The sequence below is a fragment of the Centroberyx gerrardi genome, chromosome 7, assembly GCF_048128805.1.
Source record: "Centroberyx gerrardi isolate f3 chromosome 7, fCenGer3.hap1.cur.20231027, whole genome shotgun sequence".
Classification (NCBI taxonomy): domain Eukaryota; kingdom Metazoa; phylum Chordata; class Actinopteri; order Beryciformes; family Berycidae; genus Centroberyx; species Centroberyx gerrardi.
In genome coordinates this window covers 10,342,129-10,362,264 of record NC_136003.1, presented here as the reverse complement: position 1 = coordinate 10,362,264, position 20,136 = coordinate 10,342,129, and the positions used below count along the sequence as shown (strand labels likewise).

Genomic DNA, 20,136 nt, shown 5'->3' with positions numbered 1-20,136 from the left:
AGATCAGTTACTATGGCAATTTATGTTCTCAAACTAACCTGCTCTGTGGCAGGTTTACTTGAGGCTTACTTGAGTTAAACCCAACTGAGCCTGCAGCATTTAAGCATCACACAAGTCAGTTTGTTCAACTTTTCTGGAAAATGTCTTTAAACCTGTCTTGAAGATCCCGTTGACGTGGAAGCTCAAATTATTTGCAGGGCTTTACTTCGAAAGAGACTGCGATATATTTTATCATACCCACCTGTAGCACACCGGTGGGTCATCACACACACACACACACACACACACACACACACACACACACACACACACCCGTGCCGCCGGCGCTGTTGCACAGCACAGGTGCAGGTGACTGACTGTCTCTGTCTTTAGCAATCTAGCTAATGCTAGCTAAAACAGAGCGTGCACCGATTTAAGTAGACATGGCATCACTTTTCTAGCTTAATTGCAAAATAGTCTGGACGTTGAAAACGACCTCTAAAATACAGTTTACTTTGACTTACCGGGATGGTGTGTATGGATGTTGTCTCTCACCCCGCAATGTGTTCACGACGATGTAAAAACAAAGTATGGAAAAGAGACCATTTTCTGCGTGTCTTTGTAACTTACTAGCTAAAATATTTTCCCAGTGTGAACCAACATACTTAGCCTATCTTGTGCAGGGAAGCTGACCTTCAAAATCGCAGAATGCGGTTTAAACTGATGACTTGAGGTTTAGCAACAAGATGCAGAGAATCAATTTGAATCTGTGATACTATTAATATTCAAAGAAAGGATTCACAAATCTGTGCCATGATGTTTTATCAAACAATATCATGTAAATATCAGTCTTTCAGTTGGTCAACATTTAGACTGTAGAGTCCGCACACTAGAAATGGCTCCAATGGTGTTTATTTTGGTGGTAATAAACACCATTGGAGCCATTTCTAGTGTGCAGACTCTATTTTGTAATAACTGACTGTTTTGTCCAGCACCTAGTATCAGTTTGGATGTGCATGCTTTTGTGTATCTTTACACAACATTTAGACTGTAACCTGAGAGTTTTACTGTGATCCAGTAAAATGTAGCCTATGTAGTAGAATATCAGTCTTAGTGTCTGATTATCTTTGTTCTGTGACTCTCTGTAGGCATGAAGAGCAGGTGAGATGGAAACAGAGTCCATGAAGCCCCTGGCTTCTGGAGACCCAGACCCGTCAACAGGAGAGGGCGATGAAGTCAAAGAGGGTCCTGATGAAAGCAGTAGTGACATCACTGATCGATCCACAGAGGAGGGTGATACTCCAATGGACATCAGTCCAGCATCTCAGAGGATTTCACCAATTATCAAACGTGAGATTTTAATCTTACTGTTTCACTTCTATTGTCATTTTTAGTCCACTATGTTTCTAGGGATTCCTATTCTTCTTCTTCTTCTTCTTCTTCTCATTATTATTATTATTATTATTATTATTATTATTATTATTGTTATTGTTATTATTATTATTATTTATTCAGTCCAATAACTCAGGTAAATGTTGGTAACTTTTTTCTAATTTGGCACATAGATAGTCCTGGTGACTCATAACCTGTACACAAAGAATGGTTCTGATTGGCCCATAGGGGGCGCTATTATGAGCCCTCAAAATCTAAGGCTCAGCCCCGCCACACCGTTAGTCATAGAGATGTGAAACTCGGTACAGATATGTATCTGGACATACTGAACATTTTTGCCTCTAGGAGAAAGGTAAAACTAATGATGATTAATGATAACTTGGATGTTCTAAAAATTACTTTTAAAGTTACTTTTTAAAACTAGCCAAGTAAGGAAATACTAAATTGATAATATGGTAAATTACTAACAACATCAATAATAAAAATAATTATAATCATCATCAAAATAAATTAAAGTATATTTAATTGTATTAGTGTACTGAAATCTTTAGCACTTTTTCTGTCCCTCTAATGATGCAATTCAATAGGTACCATAGATGAAGATTCAGGTGAAAAGGATAAGGTAATAAACTATTAATTACATTTACAAGATCTTTAGCAAATATTTACTCCATATCCCATTGCATGAAATAATAATGTTTAACATGTTTGACTATTTACTTTAAAGGTTGGAAAAAGACAAAAAATTCTGAAGAATTCTGAAGAGATCAATCGGCTGGAGAAACGTCAAAGAGAAACTGAATCACTGCTTAGCAGACTTCACCTTAAAGACAAATGTCAACAGAAATTGACACCAGCAGATTTTCTTAAAATAGGCCCACCTGTGAAACAGCACCATGAGACATCTGAGAAGGATTTAGCTCATACTTTCCTACAGAGGTTGATGATGCTGGACTACAGAGCCAGATATATTCCTGTAAAAGAAGACAGTACTGAGGGGAGCCATTCAAAGCATGTTCCTACATTTGACGATGTTGATACAGAAGAAAGTGACATTGATGCTCTTTTCAACACCAGTCCAGACACTGATCAAAGAAAACAAACCCATGTTCATCCAATGGATGTTCAAATGGCAGTATTTCACTGCTCAGACAGTTTTCTAAGGCAGAACATGATTACTAAGTTATCACAGTGTCAGTACGCCTTACCTTTGCTTGTGCCTGACCCACTCACAATGGATATTGAGTGTCCTCTGTGGACACTTAGACAAATAAGGAAGAGCTGGAAGCTGACAGATAACTCAAATGTTGTCAAAGATAACTCAAATGTTGTCAAAGATAACTCAAATGTTGTCACAATTAAGAGTATGCCTATCTGCAAAGCTGAGACACCCATGGTGTCATTTTTCCGCCTTGGTTCAGTATCATTGTCTAAATCTCAGCTGATGAACACCTTAATCAACGACCGTCACAGCACTTTCTTTCATAGGAACTGCCCAGGTAGCACCAAATCTCGCTACTTGATGGACGGTGTGGCAGAGATTGCCTGGTACTGCCCTGCTGGGAAACCCAACGATGCTTTCACTGACTGCATTGCCTTCTGTAATCTTCATGGTGATGCTCTATCAAGTGAAAAACAGCGTGACATACTGATTGAAAAAGCTTCAGTCAATGTTGTTCTGTTACCAACTCTGGAAAAAGGTCACAAAAGTATGACAATTATATCAGCCCTTCTCAAGTCTCCAAAACCTCTCATTTGTCTCATTGTTGATAATGAGAGTGTTGCAGTTGAGATGAAGCCAGGGAAATACAAGATGGGTCTGAAAGACAGAAACCAGTCAGATGTATGTGAAGAATTGAAGGGAATCATTAGAAAACTTTTGTCTAGACCATATTTGGCCTTCCAGCTTGAAACCATGGCCAGTGTCTCTGGGATCAGAGTGGATGAAGATGACAAGGTCTGCCAAACAGGGAAATCTGCTGCTTCACAGATACTGAATTTGCTTCAGGAGATGGACGTTTCCAAGATCAAAGACATATTTCTCCCATGTCAAGGCCAATTGTGGCATGAGTGGTGCAGAAAAAACAAAGAACTGTATTGTCTCAAAGGACAAATAGAGAAGGAGAAATGTAAAAAGGAAGAGCAACTGATGGAAATACGACAAAAACAATGTGGCACTTCCTCCAGTGAACTCATGCAGTTGTTTAGTGAAAACCTGCAGTCTCTGCCATCAAATGAGAAAATGTATTTCCTGAAATGGATTGGAATCTTACTGGATGACCTCTCCACAGATGATCTTTCTGTAATTCTCCACAAATATGATGAAAAGTGGTCTGAGGTCTTGGCTTTGAAAAAGAAACATGACAAATCAGATCAGCTAAAAATTAAGCAAACTGAGCTTGAAGAAATGTCAACGAAATTGCAGTCAGCAACTTTTGGCTTTGAGCACATCTTCAGGGAAATGGGACAGATCTATGAAGCCCATGCATCTCTGATGAGAGAACCAAAGACAGGAGAGATGAACTGGTCTAAGTACCCTGAGCTGGCTGCAGAGCTTATGATATCAGGACACCCAATGGAGCTGATGGATGGTGATGCTGGTCACGTGCCTTTAACATGGATCACTAGTCTTCTAGATGAGGTCATCAAGAAACTGGGAGACCAACGAGTTTTTGTTTTGTCAGTTCTAGGCATCCAAAGCAGTGGTAAATCAACAATGTTGAATGCCATGTTTGGATTACAGTTTGCTGTAAGTGCTGGCAGGTGCACAAAGGGAGCCTTCATGCAGCTCGTGAAAGTGTCAAAGGAGATGCAGAAAGACTTTAAGTTTGACTATGTTCTAGTTGTGGACACTGAAGGACTGCGTGCTCTTGAGTTGGCAGGGAGCACCACTCTTCACCATGACAATGAATTGGCAACGTTTGTCATTGGTCTGGGAAACATGACTTTGATCAACATCTTTGGAGAGAATCCAGCTGATATGCAAGACATTCTTCAAATTGCTGTTCAGGCTTTCATGAGGATGAAGATGGTTAAACTGTCTCCAAGTTGTGTGTTTGTTCACCAGAATGTTACAGATATTGCAGCTGCAGAGAAAAACATGGATGGAAAGAGACGCCTACAAGAAAACCTGGACAAGATGGCCAAACTAGCTGCCAAAGAGGAGGTATGTGATGCCGAGTGCTTCAGTGACGTCATTGCTTTTGATGTACAAAAAGATGTGAAATACTTTGCCCAACTATGGGAGGGAAGTCCACCCATGGCCCCTCCAAACCCAGGTTATAGTGAGAGCATCCAAGAGCTAAAACACATCATCCTCTCAAAAGCATCAAAGTCTAAAGGAATGGCTCTTTCAGAATTCAAAAGCAGCATTCGGGACCTCTGGAACGCCCTGCTGAATGAACACTTTGTCTTCAGTTTCAAAAACACGCATGAAATTGCAGTGTACAGAAAGCTTGAGGCCCAGTATGGGAAATGGACCTGGGATTTGAGGAGTGCCATGTTGACCATTGAAAACCAACTTCATAACAAAATTCAAAATGGAAAACTTCACAAGATTGAGCACAGTTATCTTGTTAAAGAGATGAGAAATTCTCATGAAGAAGTGGAAAAAGCTGTGAAAACATACTTTGATGATGACGAGGATAAAGAAATGTTGGTTCAATGGCGAGGTCGATTTGAAAGCAAAATAAAGGAGTTCCATGATGAGCAGGTGAAAGGAGTTAAAAGAAAACTGGAGGAAGTTATCCAGCAGAAGAATGCTTGCAAAAAGCTAGATGATAAGAAGACAGAGTTTGAGAACAAGCTACTACAAAAGAGCAAAGAGCTTGCTCATAAGTTAAAAGACAAGGCAAAAGATGAAAAGGAACTTGAAAAGCAGTTCAACAGTGTTTGGAATGTGTGGGTTACTGAATTAACTAAAGGTACACCTGCCATAAAGGATATCGACATACAAGAAGATGTGTTTTCTATCCTTGAAGTCCTTGGTAATGAATGGTCTCTTATAAATGACCGCAAAAGCTGTGGCAGATACAAAAACATATCAAAGATAGGGGATTATTTGGATTATGTAACTCTAACCAAGCACCAAAAGATCAAAAACAAAATAATCACAACGACGAATGCTGTGAAAGAGTTTGTATTTGGCTCAACAAAACAGGAAACTGAACACCATGACTCGAGTGCTTTTCCTTATAAAGAACAACAACTGATCAGATCCCTCATTGACAGTGTTGAAAAACAGTCCATAGACATAATTAAGAGCAAACCTGTAGCTACAAGAGGCTACAGTACTGGATACTTGCATGAAGTAGCCAATAATGTCAAAGAAAAAGTGAACGATTTTCAATCAAAGAGTAAGACATATACTCTAAAGAATGAGTTTACAGTCGATCTTTTACTGTATGTATGTGACATTGCAGGGAATCGGCTTGTAGAGTCCCACAACAAATTCAAGAGGAACAATGATGTGCTTACCTATTTAGAAAGCAAGAAAATGCAATATTACAGCATTTTTGGGAGCTTGTGTAAAGGTAACTCATCTGCCGCTGTGCTTGGTGAATTGGTTTGTAGCAAACTGAAGGTTTCCACAGTTCGGGCTGTCTATCACAAGACTGCCATTGATCTGGCTGGAGAGATGAAGTGCAGTTTCCCACCATTCAGTGGGAATAAGGTGAACTTGGAAAAACACCTCTTACAATCACTGGCGGAGCAAGAGGACTTTGACAGTTACATAAACTACATCAGGCAGCCAAGGAAACAAGTAGAGAGTTTCATAAAAGAAGCCGTAAAGAAATACATCTTCACTGAACACAACGATAAAGCACTCGGTATACTCAAGAAAAATGCTGAAGACACAGGGAAACAAGTGAGTCGAGCACTGTATACTGCAACAGAGGAAGTCAAAACTCAGGGAGGAGACACTGACATGTGGCTGGAGGAATTTTCCAGTTCACTAGGAGATGAGCTAACCTTTGATACCAAATGTTGTCAAAATTTCAGTGATATAAACAATTTTGACTTTCTTAAGGAAGAGATAGAGAAAGGCCTTGCATCCATAATTGAGGAGATGGGTAGTCTCTCATTACGCAACATGGAGGAATTCAGGGTGAGGCCTGATAAAATCCTTATTGACCAACTCTGTAAGTGCTGCTGGGTACAGTGTCCATTCTGTAAAGCCATTTGTACAAACACCTTGGAGGGTCACGGTCCTGATGATCACAGTGTCCCTTTTCATCGCCCTGATGGGATCAATGGATGGCACTTTAAAGATACAGTGGAACTGTCCATAGATTTCTGCACAACATCAGTTGCAAGTGATGGAAGTTTTTACCCTCGTCATGATTCAGAAGAGACCATTCCCTTCAAAATGTACCGAACTGGTGGCCCTGAGTATGCTAACTGGAGGATTACACCTGATGAGTCTAAGCTGACATACTGGAAATGGTTTATATGTCGGTTTCAAAAGGAACTGGAAGACTACCATAGAAAACATTTCCAGGGCAGAGGAGGAATTCCCGGTGAGTGGAAATTACACACCAAAGAGGAAGCTATTAAAAGTTTGGAAAACATGTAATATCCCAGACCCAGACACAAAAACAGCCCTCCTCAAACTAACAACACTCTTTTGTCTTCAATTGATAATTCATGAAGGAAATTCCAACAGCAAGAGATTCACAAAGTCTCCTGTTGTTTTAATTACTGCGAGATGAACTTGTCTGTGAATGAGAAATGGGAACAGACAGATGCTTTCACTTTTCAACAGAAAAGTTCCTGATTGTAATGAACAAGTAAAACAAACTAATGGAGGGCAAAAAAACAATAGTACTGTGGAGGATGCAGTCTTCTTCAAATGACTAAAATCTATTAATTTGGATTATTCATGAATTCATCAATGTGTCAAATCCATGAAATGAGTTACATGATGTAGGGATTCCTATATTGCTTAGAAGCAAATGAGAATACAAAACATATATAATTCTAAATCATGAGTTTGTTAGCCACAAAGGGATGATGATGAAATGTATAAGACACAGTGAAATGAGTCATGGGATTTTATTTCATTTATTTTTTGATTAAAGTTGTGTTATTTGTTAATTTTAACAAGATGCTTGAATTGTTGACAATTGTTAAGTTCCATGATCAAGGAAACAGTGAGAAGTTGAGCTGAGACTTACGTTCTCAGAAATGATGGACTTATATTCATTCATTTAAAATAAGGAATACAAGCAACGATTTAAAAAATTGTATTACCTTTTTTACTATTATCTACAAATTTCATCTGATAGTCATGACATGTAACAAGCGTCATCATTTCTATATTTCCATTTTTTTTAAGTTTTAAGAATTGTTCAAACATAGCTGATAAAAGATTTATGTTTTTCGAAAGTATTGAACTATGTTGTGCTTTAACTGTCATTTAAACCAATTAATCTTAGTATTATATTAGTATTATATGTGCATATTAGTAGGGGTTTTGTTTTGTTCATTAAAATAAGGAAGCCAAGATTGACCTTTTTTTGTCTTTTTTCTTTTACCTTTTTTACTATTATCTACAAATCACATCTGGAAGTCATTATGACATGTAACATATGTAACAAGTGTTATTTCTGTATTTCCACTTTTTTAAAGTTGTATGTTTTTCTTAAAGAATTGATTAAGCATAACTGATGAAGGCTGTTATATTTTGTTATGTTATTTTATTTCTTTAGTATTGAACTATGCTGTTTTAAACATTTAAACCAATCAATCGTAGTATTTTATATGTACAGAGTTTTGTTTTTTGCTTAATTAGACTGCTGCTCTGTCATTTGTACAAATGGGAAATTAGATATCTAAAGTTATTGTAAATCATGTTATTCTGTGTGACAACTACAGTTTTCAGAGCCAGGATTTCATCATTTATACAGTTGACACTTCAATGACAACACAACAAGATCACTTGAGTTTAAACATTTTATGTTAACATGCACAATGGGAATTTGTTAAATAAAATACACATTTCAGATCATATCCATTGAAAGACCAGGTCTCTTATTGATTGATGTTTCTGATTATAATTGACAGTATCATACATTGAACGCTGAACCAGACTGACCAATACAGCATCATGTGTGAAGATAGTTGTGTCTCCTAGCAGATCTTGAAGGAGGTGAGTTTGAAGTCCCCTCTGACTCTGATGTAGCTGATGACGTCCATGCCGTCACGGTTGGGGAACTGGACTTCTTGTCCATCAGGAAGCTCCACTTCAAACATATCTCCAGTCAGCTTCAACACAATCTGCAACACGAAACATGCTTATAGTAATACTTCATGTTTTACACATTTACAATACTTTTATGCCAAGAAAGTGTGGCACTGTTTAATACAGTACTTCACTGTCAGTCCCCACCTGTAAAACACCCTGTCTAGACTTATTTATTAAGCAAATACTGTAAAAACAAAGAGAGCAAACAGATCCCTGCCAATAGACTGAATAGACCTTTTTCACAGCAGCCATTTTGACATGTCATAGCAGGGTAAACACAGGTGTAACTAATAGCATTAATGATGGTTCCATTCCATTTAGGTGTTCCAGTGCCATTCCAATGAGCCAGCATGCACAATACCAGGGCCCTGGCACTAGAACACCTAAATGGAATGGAACCATCGTTAATGTTATTAGTTACACCTGTGTTTACCCTGCTATGACATGTCAAAATGGCTGCTGTGAAAAAGGTCTATTGAATAACTATTTAGAAATATGCCATCACCGCTTAAGCTTTATAAAAAGATGCTATGTTATCCAAAACTTCCTCAGTACTTCTCACTGTGCCACCACCTACACATCATCTCCTCCTCCATCCAGGTTCTCTCACCTTGACATCCAAGCCTCTCTGTAGGGGGTTGTGTAGTTCCCGCTTCTCATTTCCCCAGCAACCAGCAGTCTTTGAGTTGCACACAAGCACAGCTCCATCGGCGTCATCATGGAAACGGGGGTTGAAGTGCAGCGCCAGGTCATCTGCATCACAGCCGAGGTCAATCTGGAACCTGAACAGATCAAGGATTAAATTGAAAAAAATCAAATCCCAATGACTAGTGTGTGCAGTACTTTGAATGAGGAGTAGATTATATATGAACATCCTCACTATATTTTATAAAAATGGAGCTGGCTAAAGAGAAGAAAAACTTTACTGAAAATACAAGGCATCTACACACTACAGGTCTCTACAGTACATTACTGCCCAGGTCTTAAACTAACATGCTCCACTTCCCATGAAAGTCGTCATTTTTCCTGATTTTCAATTTTCCACCTCAGCAAAGAACCAGAATGCTTTTGGAGACACATCAACACTAAATTTTATCCAGTAAAAGGGTCCAAGAGTGAATAGATGTAAAGTTTTTCTAATGTACTGTATCTTACCTCTCAGCATCATGCGGAACCGTCCCCTTCAGTTTCAGCTGATCTCCAGCTCTCAGATCCACATTCTTCAATTCAAATTCCTGAGAAATACAATGTTGCAGTTCAGGGTTTGAACAATGTTAATTTGAAAATGTGAGATTATTGTTCATTCATGACGGTAATTTACAGTAAGCTATATGCACAGTAACAGTATGCCTTTTTTTGACATTCAACAAAGAGCATATTACAGAGTGCAGACCCAAAGTTCATTCAGATATAGTAAAATAAAAGTGGCACTAAAGCAGTCAAACATACCATGCTCATTTTGGGTGCTGGTGTTGAGGAATAATCCTTGTGGGAGCTGCAAGATGGTCTTGGGTCCACACACTCCTGGGAGACAAAAAGAGGTTTGGTAAGTTCCAACACCTTATTTATACTGTAAAGCCCAAGGGGTCAAGAAAGGAATGGGCCTGTTAAATTTGGGCCTAATCATGATCATTATCAAGTAGCCCATTCAATGCAGACAGAGCACTTTCAACCACTCTGTTGATTCATTGCTGTTGAACTCACTTTGAAAATATGATTAATTGCCTACTTGATCATTGAGTAAACTGTGAGTAATGCCAGTGTAAAGTGTTTCAACCAACTCATCTACTAGTGTTGTATCTGAAAAGCTTTGTCTTTTTAGGGCCTGCTAAGGAACAAGGCATTTTGCTAATGATGCCTTTATACGAGTCTAAATACAACACGGAGATTAGGCCTCTCTGAGAAAACTTCCGTTTATATGGCGGAAGTGACGAAGGGGAGTAAACAGAGGAGCTGTCAGATGTCAGATGATCCAGAAATGAAACATTCGCGGCTAAAGGGAACATTTTAAGAAATATATTTTGCTTTGTATGCATATCAGGGGACATTTACATGAGAATAGCCGGTTCGCATTATAATAAAGGTAAATCTGTGACCATGTTATTGAACCACCATAATTTGCAGTTTCACCTGCTACTAGCCAAACGTTACAGTAGCTAATTAGCCAGCGTTAGCAAGCAATTTTCTTGCTAGTAGTATACGTCACCATTGGGAAATCTTTCAGACGGCTATTTAACTTTTGTTTTCCAGATAAGTCCATGCATGCAATCTAGCTATTACACCTTCTTTCGCTTGCTAATTTAACTGGCTAGCATTAGCTAAGAAGCACTGTACGTTACCAGCTGTTTGCACAGCTACTGCAGCAGCTAGCAGCCTGTTCCCCCCTTTTCACTGTTCAGCCCAAAAATAAAAGGATTCAGGCGAGCGCGGCTAGTTATCATTCGCTGGCTTGATAAGTTAGCTGCTTCTAAATGTGTTTTTCTTTTTGCGTCATCATGTCAGTTCTCATGTAATCACCAAAGTCAGATGTATGTAACGTTATGGGTTTTCCACAGGAACAGGAGTGACACTGTCCTGCAATGTTAACAGACATGGACTATGAGTTGGAGGAGGACAAGTTGTAAGTCACAATTATATTTTTCCTTTTTATGATGTGGGCCATTCAGTGAGGTGTATTAGTATTTTAATGTGAGTTTACACCAAGCCAAAAAAAATTTAGCAGTTATATTGTGCCAAATGTTGAATCTTCTGTTTATGTATGAATAACGTTTACAGTTGTTTCTTAGTGTGGGCCATTACCCAGCTACACACGGTGACAAATCAAGTCATGCTGTTGAGAGACATGGACTAAATGCTGAAAACACTTCATATTTAATAATATGAGCCTAAATCATGATCTGACCTTTGCACTCCTCACTATTGGTTGTTTGTAATTTTGGTAATCGAGGAATGATTCTACTGCTGCAATTATTGTAAGTTTCCCAATTAGAGTGTCGGCTAAATGCATAAAATATGAATGTAAAATGCTGTTTCCTCAACAGGGGGATACCAACTGTACCTGGCACCGTGTCTCTGAAGAAAGATGGTCAGAACCTGATAGGGATCAGCATTGGGGGTGGGGCACAGTACTGCCCCTGTCTCTACATTGTACAGGTAGGTGCAGTCTGACAGCACTGTGTTTTTTAATGACCTGTGTCAACACATGCCTATCACATTGTAATAAATGATAAACTTCATGGGCATATTAAGTGTTTTAGTCTCAGTTTATGCCATTGTTTGGCATTAATTTAATACAGTGGTGATAAGCCCATATTTGATTGAGTCAGGGGAAGTATCAATCATCAATCAGCCTTATCATTAGCAGTATTAGTGAGAGTCATTACTACCTTTTTAATCTGGTCTCTATTGTTTCACAGGTCTTTGACAACACCCCAGCAGCTCTGGATGGGACGCTGGCAGCTGGTGATGAAATCACAGGGGTGAACGGCAAACCTGTGAAGGGAAAGACAAAGGTGGAGGTGGCCAAGATGATTCAAGCTGTCCAGGTACACAGGCACTGGGGTTGGAGTCATAGTCCACAGTCATTTACAGTTCTGGACAATACCAGGCTATCATAAAATGTTTTTGACCCTATCCTATTCTGTGGGTACACAGTACAGATTGTGACCAATTCCATGCAGTCTTAGCTATTTAGTGGTTGAAATGGGTGATCACCAAATTGGAAAATTATTAACACCAGTCACCTGCCAAATGCAGGTAAATTTGTTACTGTCTGATAAGTTTGTTTACCAAGCACTTTCATAAACATGTTCTTATGCTCTTAAAACCAAATTGGCTGGTCCAACAGGCAAAAGTTCTGGTGAATTTTGGAAACCACTAGACATCAATGTCAAGGATTAAAAACATTTCTTCCCCATTGAACACCAGTGCCTTGTAATGAATGAAAACAAGGAATTAGTCACATGTTAATTGTTGTATTAAGTTTAGTATAACATTCAACATCCACATTATCCAATGACACAAATGGAAACACACAAAAAGAATGAAAAATTACTCACAGTAGACTGCAGTGTTTATAACATGCGTCCCACGATTTTGGATCTATCAGTGAATTGTGCAGCGGTATGATTATGGGTGCAGTCCCACAATCGGACAGTGAGGAAGAGGGACCGTGCTAGAGAGGTCAGGACAATAGGCCGCAGTATGCGGCATAACGTCACCGATGCAGAGTGGCTGTGTTGTTTTTGGGATCCATTGTGAGCGCACAGGAAGTTCCATGGCTCCCCTCATGGTGGATTAGAGAGAGGGTCCAATGTGGGAATTAAAGGATTAGATTGTGGTGCTGTTGCCCAAACACTGCACGTGGAATTCATTAGGTAGCTGAAAAGTTTGCAAATGACTCATTTTACTTATTGTTTAATAACACATACTGTTGTACTTCTGAAATAAGATGGATAGAAAATGATTTTGTTCTTGGGGTGGTCTTCCATCAAATATATACAGTAGATGTGTTCCTCTTATGTTTTTGCAGGGAGAAGCAACAATCCACTATAACAAACTGCAGGCAGACCCCAAACAGGGGAAGTCTCTGGATATAGGTAACTGCTCCAACAGAGAGATAATTGAAATAGGCAGGCAGTTATACTATAGACTGGGTTTAAATGTGTTTACTATTACTTTTGAACCATTATTTATATTCATTACTTCCTGTAAATTACTTATTTTAGCACAGTATCTTCCATTCTTAATAAATGAAAGCCATTCCAACCTTTATCCAGTAGTGTGTTAAGCAGAGATTGTTCTGTGTGTTTCAGTGCTGAAGAAAGTAAAACATCGCCTGGTGGAGAATATGAGCTCCGGCACAGCAGATGCTCTTGGACTCAGCAGAGCTATTCTATGCAACGGTGAGATTGTTATGGTCTTTCATTATTTTGAATAATAAATGTATGTTATGTTATGATTGTACTAGTTGGTTTTTATTAAAGATTTATACCTAGATATAAGAGTGTGCTGCTAAATTAAAAGCTTACATCAAGACCATCTGAAATTTTACTCTCTACTAATTTGAATTCATTTTACTTTACAGATGGGCTGGTCAAGAGACTGGAGGAGTTGGAGAAAACGGCAGAGCTCTACAAAGGTAAATTGATAAAAAGTTGTCAAAATGGCCTTAACAGACTAAATGTAACGGTTTGAATCAGCTGGTTCTGTTGCAACCAATAGACTTATCATTGGCCTGACCCTGATTGTATATTAGTTCACTCTCCCTCTACAGAACAAGTAGCTTTAGTGTGACAACTCAGAATTTACCCTATACTATGTTTTGTTGTTATCTGAGAAGCAGTAACTTACAGAAATGAGGTAACTTATCTTAATAATTACTTGATATTCTCATCAGACATCACAAGGGTGGTGTACCATTGTGAGTAAATGGAAATTCCTTTCATTTTGCTTCCTCCTCTGCTTCCTTGTAGGGCTGATGGAGCACACAAAGAGACTGCTCAGAGCCTTCTTTGAGCTCTCCCAAACTCACAGAGGTGAATTACCGTGCTCAAAATTAGCAATTATGTAGCAAAGTATTAATCAAGTAATTGGTACACGGTTTCTCAGCCATTTGATATTTGATCATCTTTCTCACCCCTCCAGCGTTTGGGGATGTTTTCTCTGTCATTGGGGTACGAGAGCCCCAGGCTGCAGCCAGTGAGGCCTTTGTGAAGTTCGCTGAGGCGCACCGCAACATTGAGAAATACGGCATTCAGCTACTAAAGACCATCAAGCCTGTGAGTACAGATTATAGTGCAGAAAACATCAAGTACAGAGAGTTGCTTTGGATCGGACTGAAGTATTCTTTGCCCTTGAAAGCACTCCCAAAGAAGAAAATAAATTCTAGAAATTTGTGAGGAAGTACTCCGTGTTTTATTTAATTGCCCCAGGGACAGTTTTCTTCATGTGTTGTTGACCTAATATGAAGGCTGCAGCAAGGGATTTTCAACAATATTTAATTGTAGAATTGGACATATTGTGTCTCTGTTCTGGCTGAAAATCGGATCTCGTCAATGCCTCTCAAGGGATGTTTATTGTACATAAGGATAGGGATAGTGCAGCTTTTAAACCCTGTAAACCCAACCTTGTTCTGTTTTGTCACCCCTCTGTCTTGTATGGGCTTTGTATCATTTTATATCAAACCCCTGATTAATCATAGTCATCGTATCCTGTTGCACAGATGCTCCATGATCTGAACACATACCTTCACAAGGCCATACCAGACACCAAGCTCACCATCCGCAAGTACCTGGATGTCAAGTTTGAATATCTAGTAAGGCCACACCGCTGTGTAGTTCTTCTTTTTTTTTTTTTGTTTAGTGTGGCATCTCAAGTTTTCAACAGATGAAAAACAGCTGATAAACAAGTTGAATGTTAATCATCAGATAAACAGTATTAATCCTTTGTGTCTTTCAGTCATACTGCCTGAAGGTGAAGGAAATGGATGATGAAGAATATAGCAGTATTGTGAGTAGCCATTTCAGTTCTACAAAATGTGAAATTAAATAAATGTGCTATAGCAGTGATTCCCAAAGTGTGGGCTGCGGCCCCCTGGTGGGCCGTGAAGGTACTGCAGGTGGGCCGCGAGAGGTCATTTACAATAAATAAATAAAACGTTTTTAATTTTCAATTTTGTAATTAAGTTTGAAATTACCATAAAATATTTATGATTAAATATTTGCATTAAAAAAAGTAATCAGAACTAATAAAACAAAGCCATGGGATTTAAATTATGTGTTATTCTTCATTTATCTGACCTATTTTTGATCCGGTCGGAACGTATCTCATATCTCGTCATTGGCGGGGAATTGTAATTGAGGGAATACCTCATCATTGGCGGGGGAAGAGTAAAAATGGAGCGGTGGCTATCAGGTTGCAAAAGGAAAGCTGTTAATGGAGAATCAACCTCCACAAACGAATCATCAGAAAATCAAAATGAATCCGTGAAAACAAAAAGAAGGACTCGTAGAAAGTACTCAAGTGAGTACGCCAAACGCCTCAAAATATTACACGGTAATGAGCCCAGCTGTGATGGATTGTAATAACTGCATCAGAAATTATATTTTCTGTCTGTTTTTTCTTCATGTTGATATTGGGTTGGATATTGTGAAATTTTAGTGTTTTATTATCCAGTGTCAAACAGCCAGGATACGGGCTTAACAATTCACTATTTGCACTTAATTTCTTACATTTGTTGCTTTACAAATTGTTACGTGTATGTGGATGGATTATTAATTTGCACTGCATTGCCGTATGCCCACGTTCACGTTCTGTTTATGAAATAAAAAATATATAGGGAAATACTTCATCTTAGTCTCGTGTGTTGATCAGAGTTGTGATTAAAGGGTTGGGTGGGCCGCAGAAGATTTTCAGATTTCAAATTGGGCCGCGGCATTCTTAAGTTTGGGAATGGCTGTGCTATAGGATAAGACATCATTTTTGAATTTAATTTTTAGGAGCCAATGCTACTAAAGTTGATAGTCTGAGCACACCACTTGATAAACATATTTTCCCATAGATTGCATCTGCCGTCTAGTTGTTTATGCACTCTTGATACTTTTGTTCCCACAGGCCATGGGAGAGCCCATGTACCGCGTCAGCACTGGTAACTATGAGTACCGCCTGGTGCTGCGGTGTCGGCAGGAGGCTCGTGCCCGGTTCGCCAAGATGAGGAAGGACGTACTGGAGAAGATAGAGCTGCTGGATCAGAAACATGGTCTGTTTTTTTTCCCCTTTCTCATAGTTTCTCACTGTTTCTAGTCTGTCAGTTCATCAGCAGGTGGAAGCTGGCACCTGCAGGAAATGGACAGTTCAGCTCTTTACAGTCAGTCTCTCTTTATCCACCGCAAATGGAACAATGTAATCTCTGTCCTTCCCCCCTCTCTCTCTCTCTCTCTCTCTCTACTTTTTCCTCTCATAGTCTATATTTATCTTTGTCTCAGAGAGTCTGTGTGTGACTGTGTCTACCTGTCACTAGATTCTATTAACATCTAAACCCCCCCTTTTTTTTCTTCCATCCACTCCTCCATTCCCTTCTGTCTTTCCCCTCTCCAGTCCAGGACATTGTGTTCCAGCTGCAGCGCTTCGTGTCAGGCATGTCGCGTTACTACGACGAGTGTTACGCCGTTCTGAAGGAGGCCGATGTCTTCCCCATCGAAGTGGACCTCTCCCGCACCATGATCAACTACGGCAGCCAGTCCCACTCCTACACAGAAGACGAGGAGGAGGAGGAGGGTGGAAGAGGAGAGGAAGGAGGAAGCGGCGCAGGCAGACAAGCAGAGAACGGCGCTGAGAAGCTGATCGATGATGAATGAGAGTTTGCGGTGTGTGGTGGTTTTCCTCTGGATCTTAAGTCTACCCCTCTAACATATTCCTCACTAGCAACTAATCTCCATGCACTCGCCTAGCAATGATCTTTGGAGTGGGGTGTGGCAGTTGAAATGGTTAACACTGTTGACACACTGGAGTATACTACTGAAAAGTGCTGCTATACCACTGTATGTCGGTCTGTATATTGGAGCATTTCCTCTATACATCTCAATGATGTACAGTATACCATCTTTAAACAATGCCTTTGCAATTATCTTTTACTATAGTAGATTTAGGGTTCTCTCAGAAAACAGTTCCTGCTTTTTGATGTGAAAGAGCGTGGTATTTTCAAGTCCTCCAGACATTAGGTCATTGCTAAATGAGTGTGAGAGTGACAGAATTACAGAGTAACAGAAGGCGACTTCATTTTAATCAGAAGGCTGTGGAGTGGTTTTGGTGTAGGAGTAGGAATATATGGGGCATGCCACTTTCCCTCATTTTAATTAAATATGATGGAGTCTGGGCTATATTTCAATGTGCAAAACATTGTGGATTGTTAAAGGTATACCTTGACATTTTCATTTTCTCATTCATTTTCTTTGCCTGGGACTTGTCACATTATTGGGGAGAATCTACTACTTGTCCTTCAGCTACCTAAAAAGTTATTTTTTAGTTAACCTAAGTGCGACATTTTCTCCACATTGTAACAAATGACTGGTAAATTAAAATAATAGATATTCAAAATGGTAAGGTATTTTTTGAAGCTAAAAATATCACAATGACTGAAGCAGATGTGATTCTGTTCGTAGATGGAGTGTTGCTACATGCTGCAGTTACACTCCAGTTTGTCTTCTGTCTGAACACTGGCCGATATGCCATCCTACTCAAGGATGCGTGTCCACTGCGCTTCTTTTCCAGCTCCAGAACCTTTTCTCAGTCGTTTTCGCAAGGGAGAGGGCATGGAAACCAAAGTCTGTTTTCAGAACACTCCACCGTTTTTTATGTTAGCGACTTTTTTCTTCACCGCACCTAGGCGCTTCATCCCAGCACTGCCCCGCACCCTGGCAGTGTTTCTCCACCAGGAAAAGAAACCTAGTGGACACACACCCAGACAGAGCTTTGTCACTCTGTGGAAATGGGTTGAAAAACGCAAACACTAAATGTAAAGTATTTACAAAGGGAACGAGTGTGATTTTAACTAAATTTGTTTTTTTGTTGACATTCCCACTGAGTTGATATTCTTTTTGTCAGCCTGTATTTAAAAGTTTTAAAATGCAAGTGTGATTTCTCTGACTATTTGGAAGGACCTTAACCTTTGTTGAAAACGTATGTTGAAAATCTTGAAAACAGTATGTTATCTATTATTTATACTTTGTTTTTCCTTCTGTCATTGTCTGTGGGGGAGTGAGATTAATTTGTCTGTGTGCTGATCTGGGATCAGCTTGCACATTTTCATATCCATGAGGAATATGTGAATTTAGTGTTGGAAAGCTGAAGTTATCACTAGGGGGCAGCATCACATCAGATCACCTCCTTCCAGCTCTGCATTCAACACTGAGTGCACTTGTGATTAAGTGGAGGGAAAAGTTTTGTTTTTGTTTTTCCCAAATAACTGGAATGTATTCAATAAAAGGGACCTATATTGCCTGTTCTATCTTGTTTACACAGCTCAGTTCATAGACAACTATATTGACTTTGATTTAGAAGACTTTTCTCTATTGTAATGATGGCTAAATGAACCTTAACATTACCAACCCAGATATGTTTTTTTTTCCTTTTCTGTATGTGTACCAAAAAAATTAACTTCATAGTTATTGGTCTATTTTAAAAGAAATATAAATCATAGATGGGATTGTACACGTAATAGACCAGAATTTATCAACATTCAACCGAAGAAGCAAAAGTATACAACTGTTCTTTTCTTTTTTAATGCGTTTCAATTATGTGTTGAGATATGTTTTATGCTGTCTTTGTGTTACATTGTTATGCTAGTCTTGATCACAAAATGCATTGACTTGAATGTATGTGAAGGAGGAAAAAATCTTTATTAAATAATCAAATTTTTCAACAGTGAGATTTTTGACTGCCGTGTGTCTGAGAAATGTACACATTTTGTCAGCAGTGTAGAATCTTCTGTTTTTATCTCAGCTTGGGTCAGTAGAGCACTTCTGTTGGGATCTAGCAGCACTTGGTGAGCTATTTGTTACTGTGCTATCCTTCTGTTTTAGTTAAATCTGTGTTTAATTTGAAAGTGTTTGGTTTGGTGCTGAGTAGTTTCGCTGAAAATAGTTTAGGTGAAAGCAGTTAAATTTCAAAGTGCTTGGCCGGGGGGCTAGATGGTGTTCAAGTAGTTGTTAATTGCTGGGAGTGGCTTAAACTCCTCTGGTGAACCGGTACTTTTTGGCACAGTCATTCTACAGCGTCAAGCTTTAGCGTCAGCCCCTGCACACGAAGACTCCAGGTGCACAAAGACTAGGGAGTCTATCTGCGGGAGTCCATCGAGGGTAAGCCACAGAATAGGGACACACAGCTAGGGTTGGCTAGGGTTCTTGTAACTACCTTTCCTACTAACTGCATTCCTGTCTGCTAAACTATGTGTCTCTCTCCCATCCCTGTTGTAACATCAGCTCATAGGCCCCGTAGACATGGCACTATTTTCAGGTGTAGAACCCCATGTAATCTTATTTACCCAATTTGCACCAGAAGTCCTTCTCTTACTATTGCTGGAGGACACTGGAACTGCCAGTCTGCAGTTAAGAAAACTGAGACCATCTCAGCCCACGCTCTATCTCAATCCCTCCACTTTTTGGCCCTCACAGAGACCTGGATCATACCTGAAAATAGTGCCACCCCAGCAGCCCTTTCTGCTGCTTATTCTTTCTCTCACACCCCCAGAGCCTCTGGCCATGGGGGAGGCACCGGACTCCTCATTTCACCCAAGTGGACCTACACTGTCACTCCTCTTTCACACCTCTCAATATCCTCTTTTGAATTCCATGCTGCTTCTGTATCTCTACCTATCAAGCTCAACATTGTGGTAATCTACCGCCCCCCTGGTCAGCTTGGTGACTTCCTTGACGAGATGGATGTCCTCCTCTCCTTTTTTTTTTTTATTTATCCTTTATTTAGCCAGGAAGGTCCCATTGAGATACAGGATCTCTTCTTCC

General features: G+C 39.5%; 3 protein-coding genes across 4 annotated transcripts; 2 read left to right on the top strand and 1 right to left on the bottom strand.

Annotated features, from left to right (window-relative positions):
- Positions 1-2,268: 2,268 nt before the first annotated feature.
- Positions 2,269-6,983, top strand: LOC139913875 (interferon-induced very large GTPase 1-like). Its single transcript, XM_071902036.2, has one exon. It carries the CDS (start codon positions 2,315-2,317, stop codon positions 6,944-6,946), a length of 4,632 nt encoding a protein of 1,543 aa, XP_071758137.2. The 5' UTR covers positions 2,269-2,314; the 3' UTR covers positions 6,947-6,983.
- Positions 6,984-8,502: 1,519 nt separating this feature from the next.
- On the bottom strand, positions 8,503-11,089 carry LOC139913859 (galectin-2-like). Of its 2 annotated transcripts, none has more exons than XM_071902008.2 (5): positions 10,957-11,089; positions 10,067-10,141; positions 9,773-9,852; positions 9,228-9,399; positions 8,503-8,649 (listed from the first exon to the last, which is right to left on the bottom strand). In XM_071902008.2, exons 2-5 carry the CDS (start codon positions 10,073-10,075, stop codon positions 8,503-8,505), a joined length of 408 nt encoding a protein of 135 aa, XP_071758109.2. In that variant the 5' UTR covers positions 10,076-10,141; positions 10,957-11,089. The 2 variants fall into 2 exon arrangements, with proteins under 2 accessions (XP_071758109.2, XP_078141045.1); XM_078284919.1 differs by lacking the exon at positions 10,957-11,089 and adding an exon at positions 10,322-10,363.
- On the top strand, positions 10,555-19,033 carry pick1 (protein interacting with prkca 1). Its single transcript, XM_071902006.2, has 13 exons — positions 10,555-10,700; positions 11,173-11,237; positions 11,659-11,770; positions 12,034-12,162; positions 13,149-13,215; positions 13,432-13,521; positions 13,704-13,757; positions 14,092-14,154; positions 14,264-14,397; positions 14,841-14,933; positions 15,077-15,127; positions 16,232-16,376; positions 16,715-19,033. Exons 2-13 carry the CDS (start codon positions 11,197-11,199, stop codon positions 16,972-16,974), a joined length of 1,239 nt encoding a protein of 412 aa, XP_071758107.1. The 5' UTR covers positions 10,555-10,700; positions 11,173-11,196; the 3' UTR covers positions 16,975-19,033.
- Positions 19,034-20,136: the final 1,103 nt, after the last annotated feature.

What these genes read in the sequence shown, in the direction of transcription:
- LOC139913875 (XM_071902036.2), top strand. Translation starts at nt 2,315, where the DNA reads ATGATGCTGGACTACAGAGCCAGATATATTCCTGTAAAAGAAGACAGT.
- LOC139913859 (XM_071902008.2), bottom strand. An exon ending in GTTCCGCATGATGCTGAGAG is followed by an intron (nt 9,400 to 9,772) that starts GTAAGATACAGT and finishes TGATCTGTTCAG; the next exon opens with GTTCCAGATTGACCTCGGCT. An exon ending in AGAGAGGCTTGGATGTCAAG is followed by an intron (nt 8,650 to 9,227) that starts GTGAGAGAACCT and finishes TTCGTGTTGCAG; the next exon opens with ATTGTGTTGAAGCTGACTGG.
- pick1 (XM_071902006.2), top strand. Translation starts at nt 11,197, where the DNA reads ATGTTAACAGACATGGACTATGAGTTGGAGGAGGACAAGTT. An exon ending in AACGGCAGAGCTCTACAAAG is followed by an intron (nt 13,758 to 14,091) that starts GTAAATTGATAA and finishes GCTTCCTTGTAG; the next exon opens with GGCTGATGGAGCACACAAAG. An exon ending in GCTGCTGGATCAGAAACATG is followed by an intron (nt 16,377 to 16,714) that starts GTCTGTTTTTTT and finishes TCCCCTCTCCAG; the next exon opens with TCCAGGACATTGTGTTCCAG.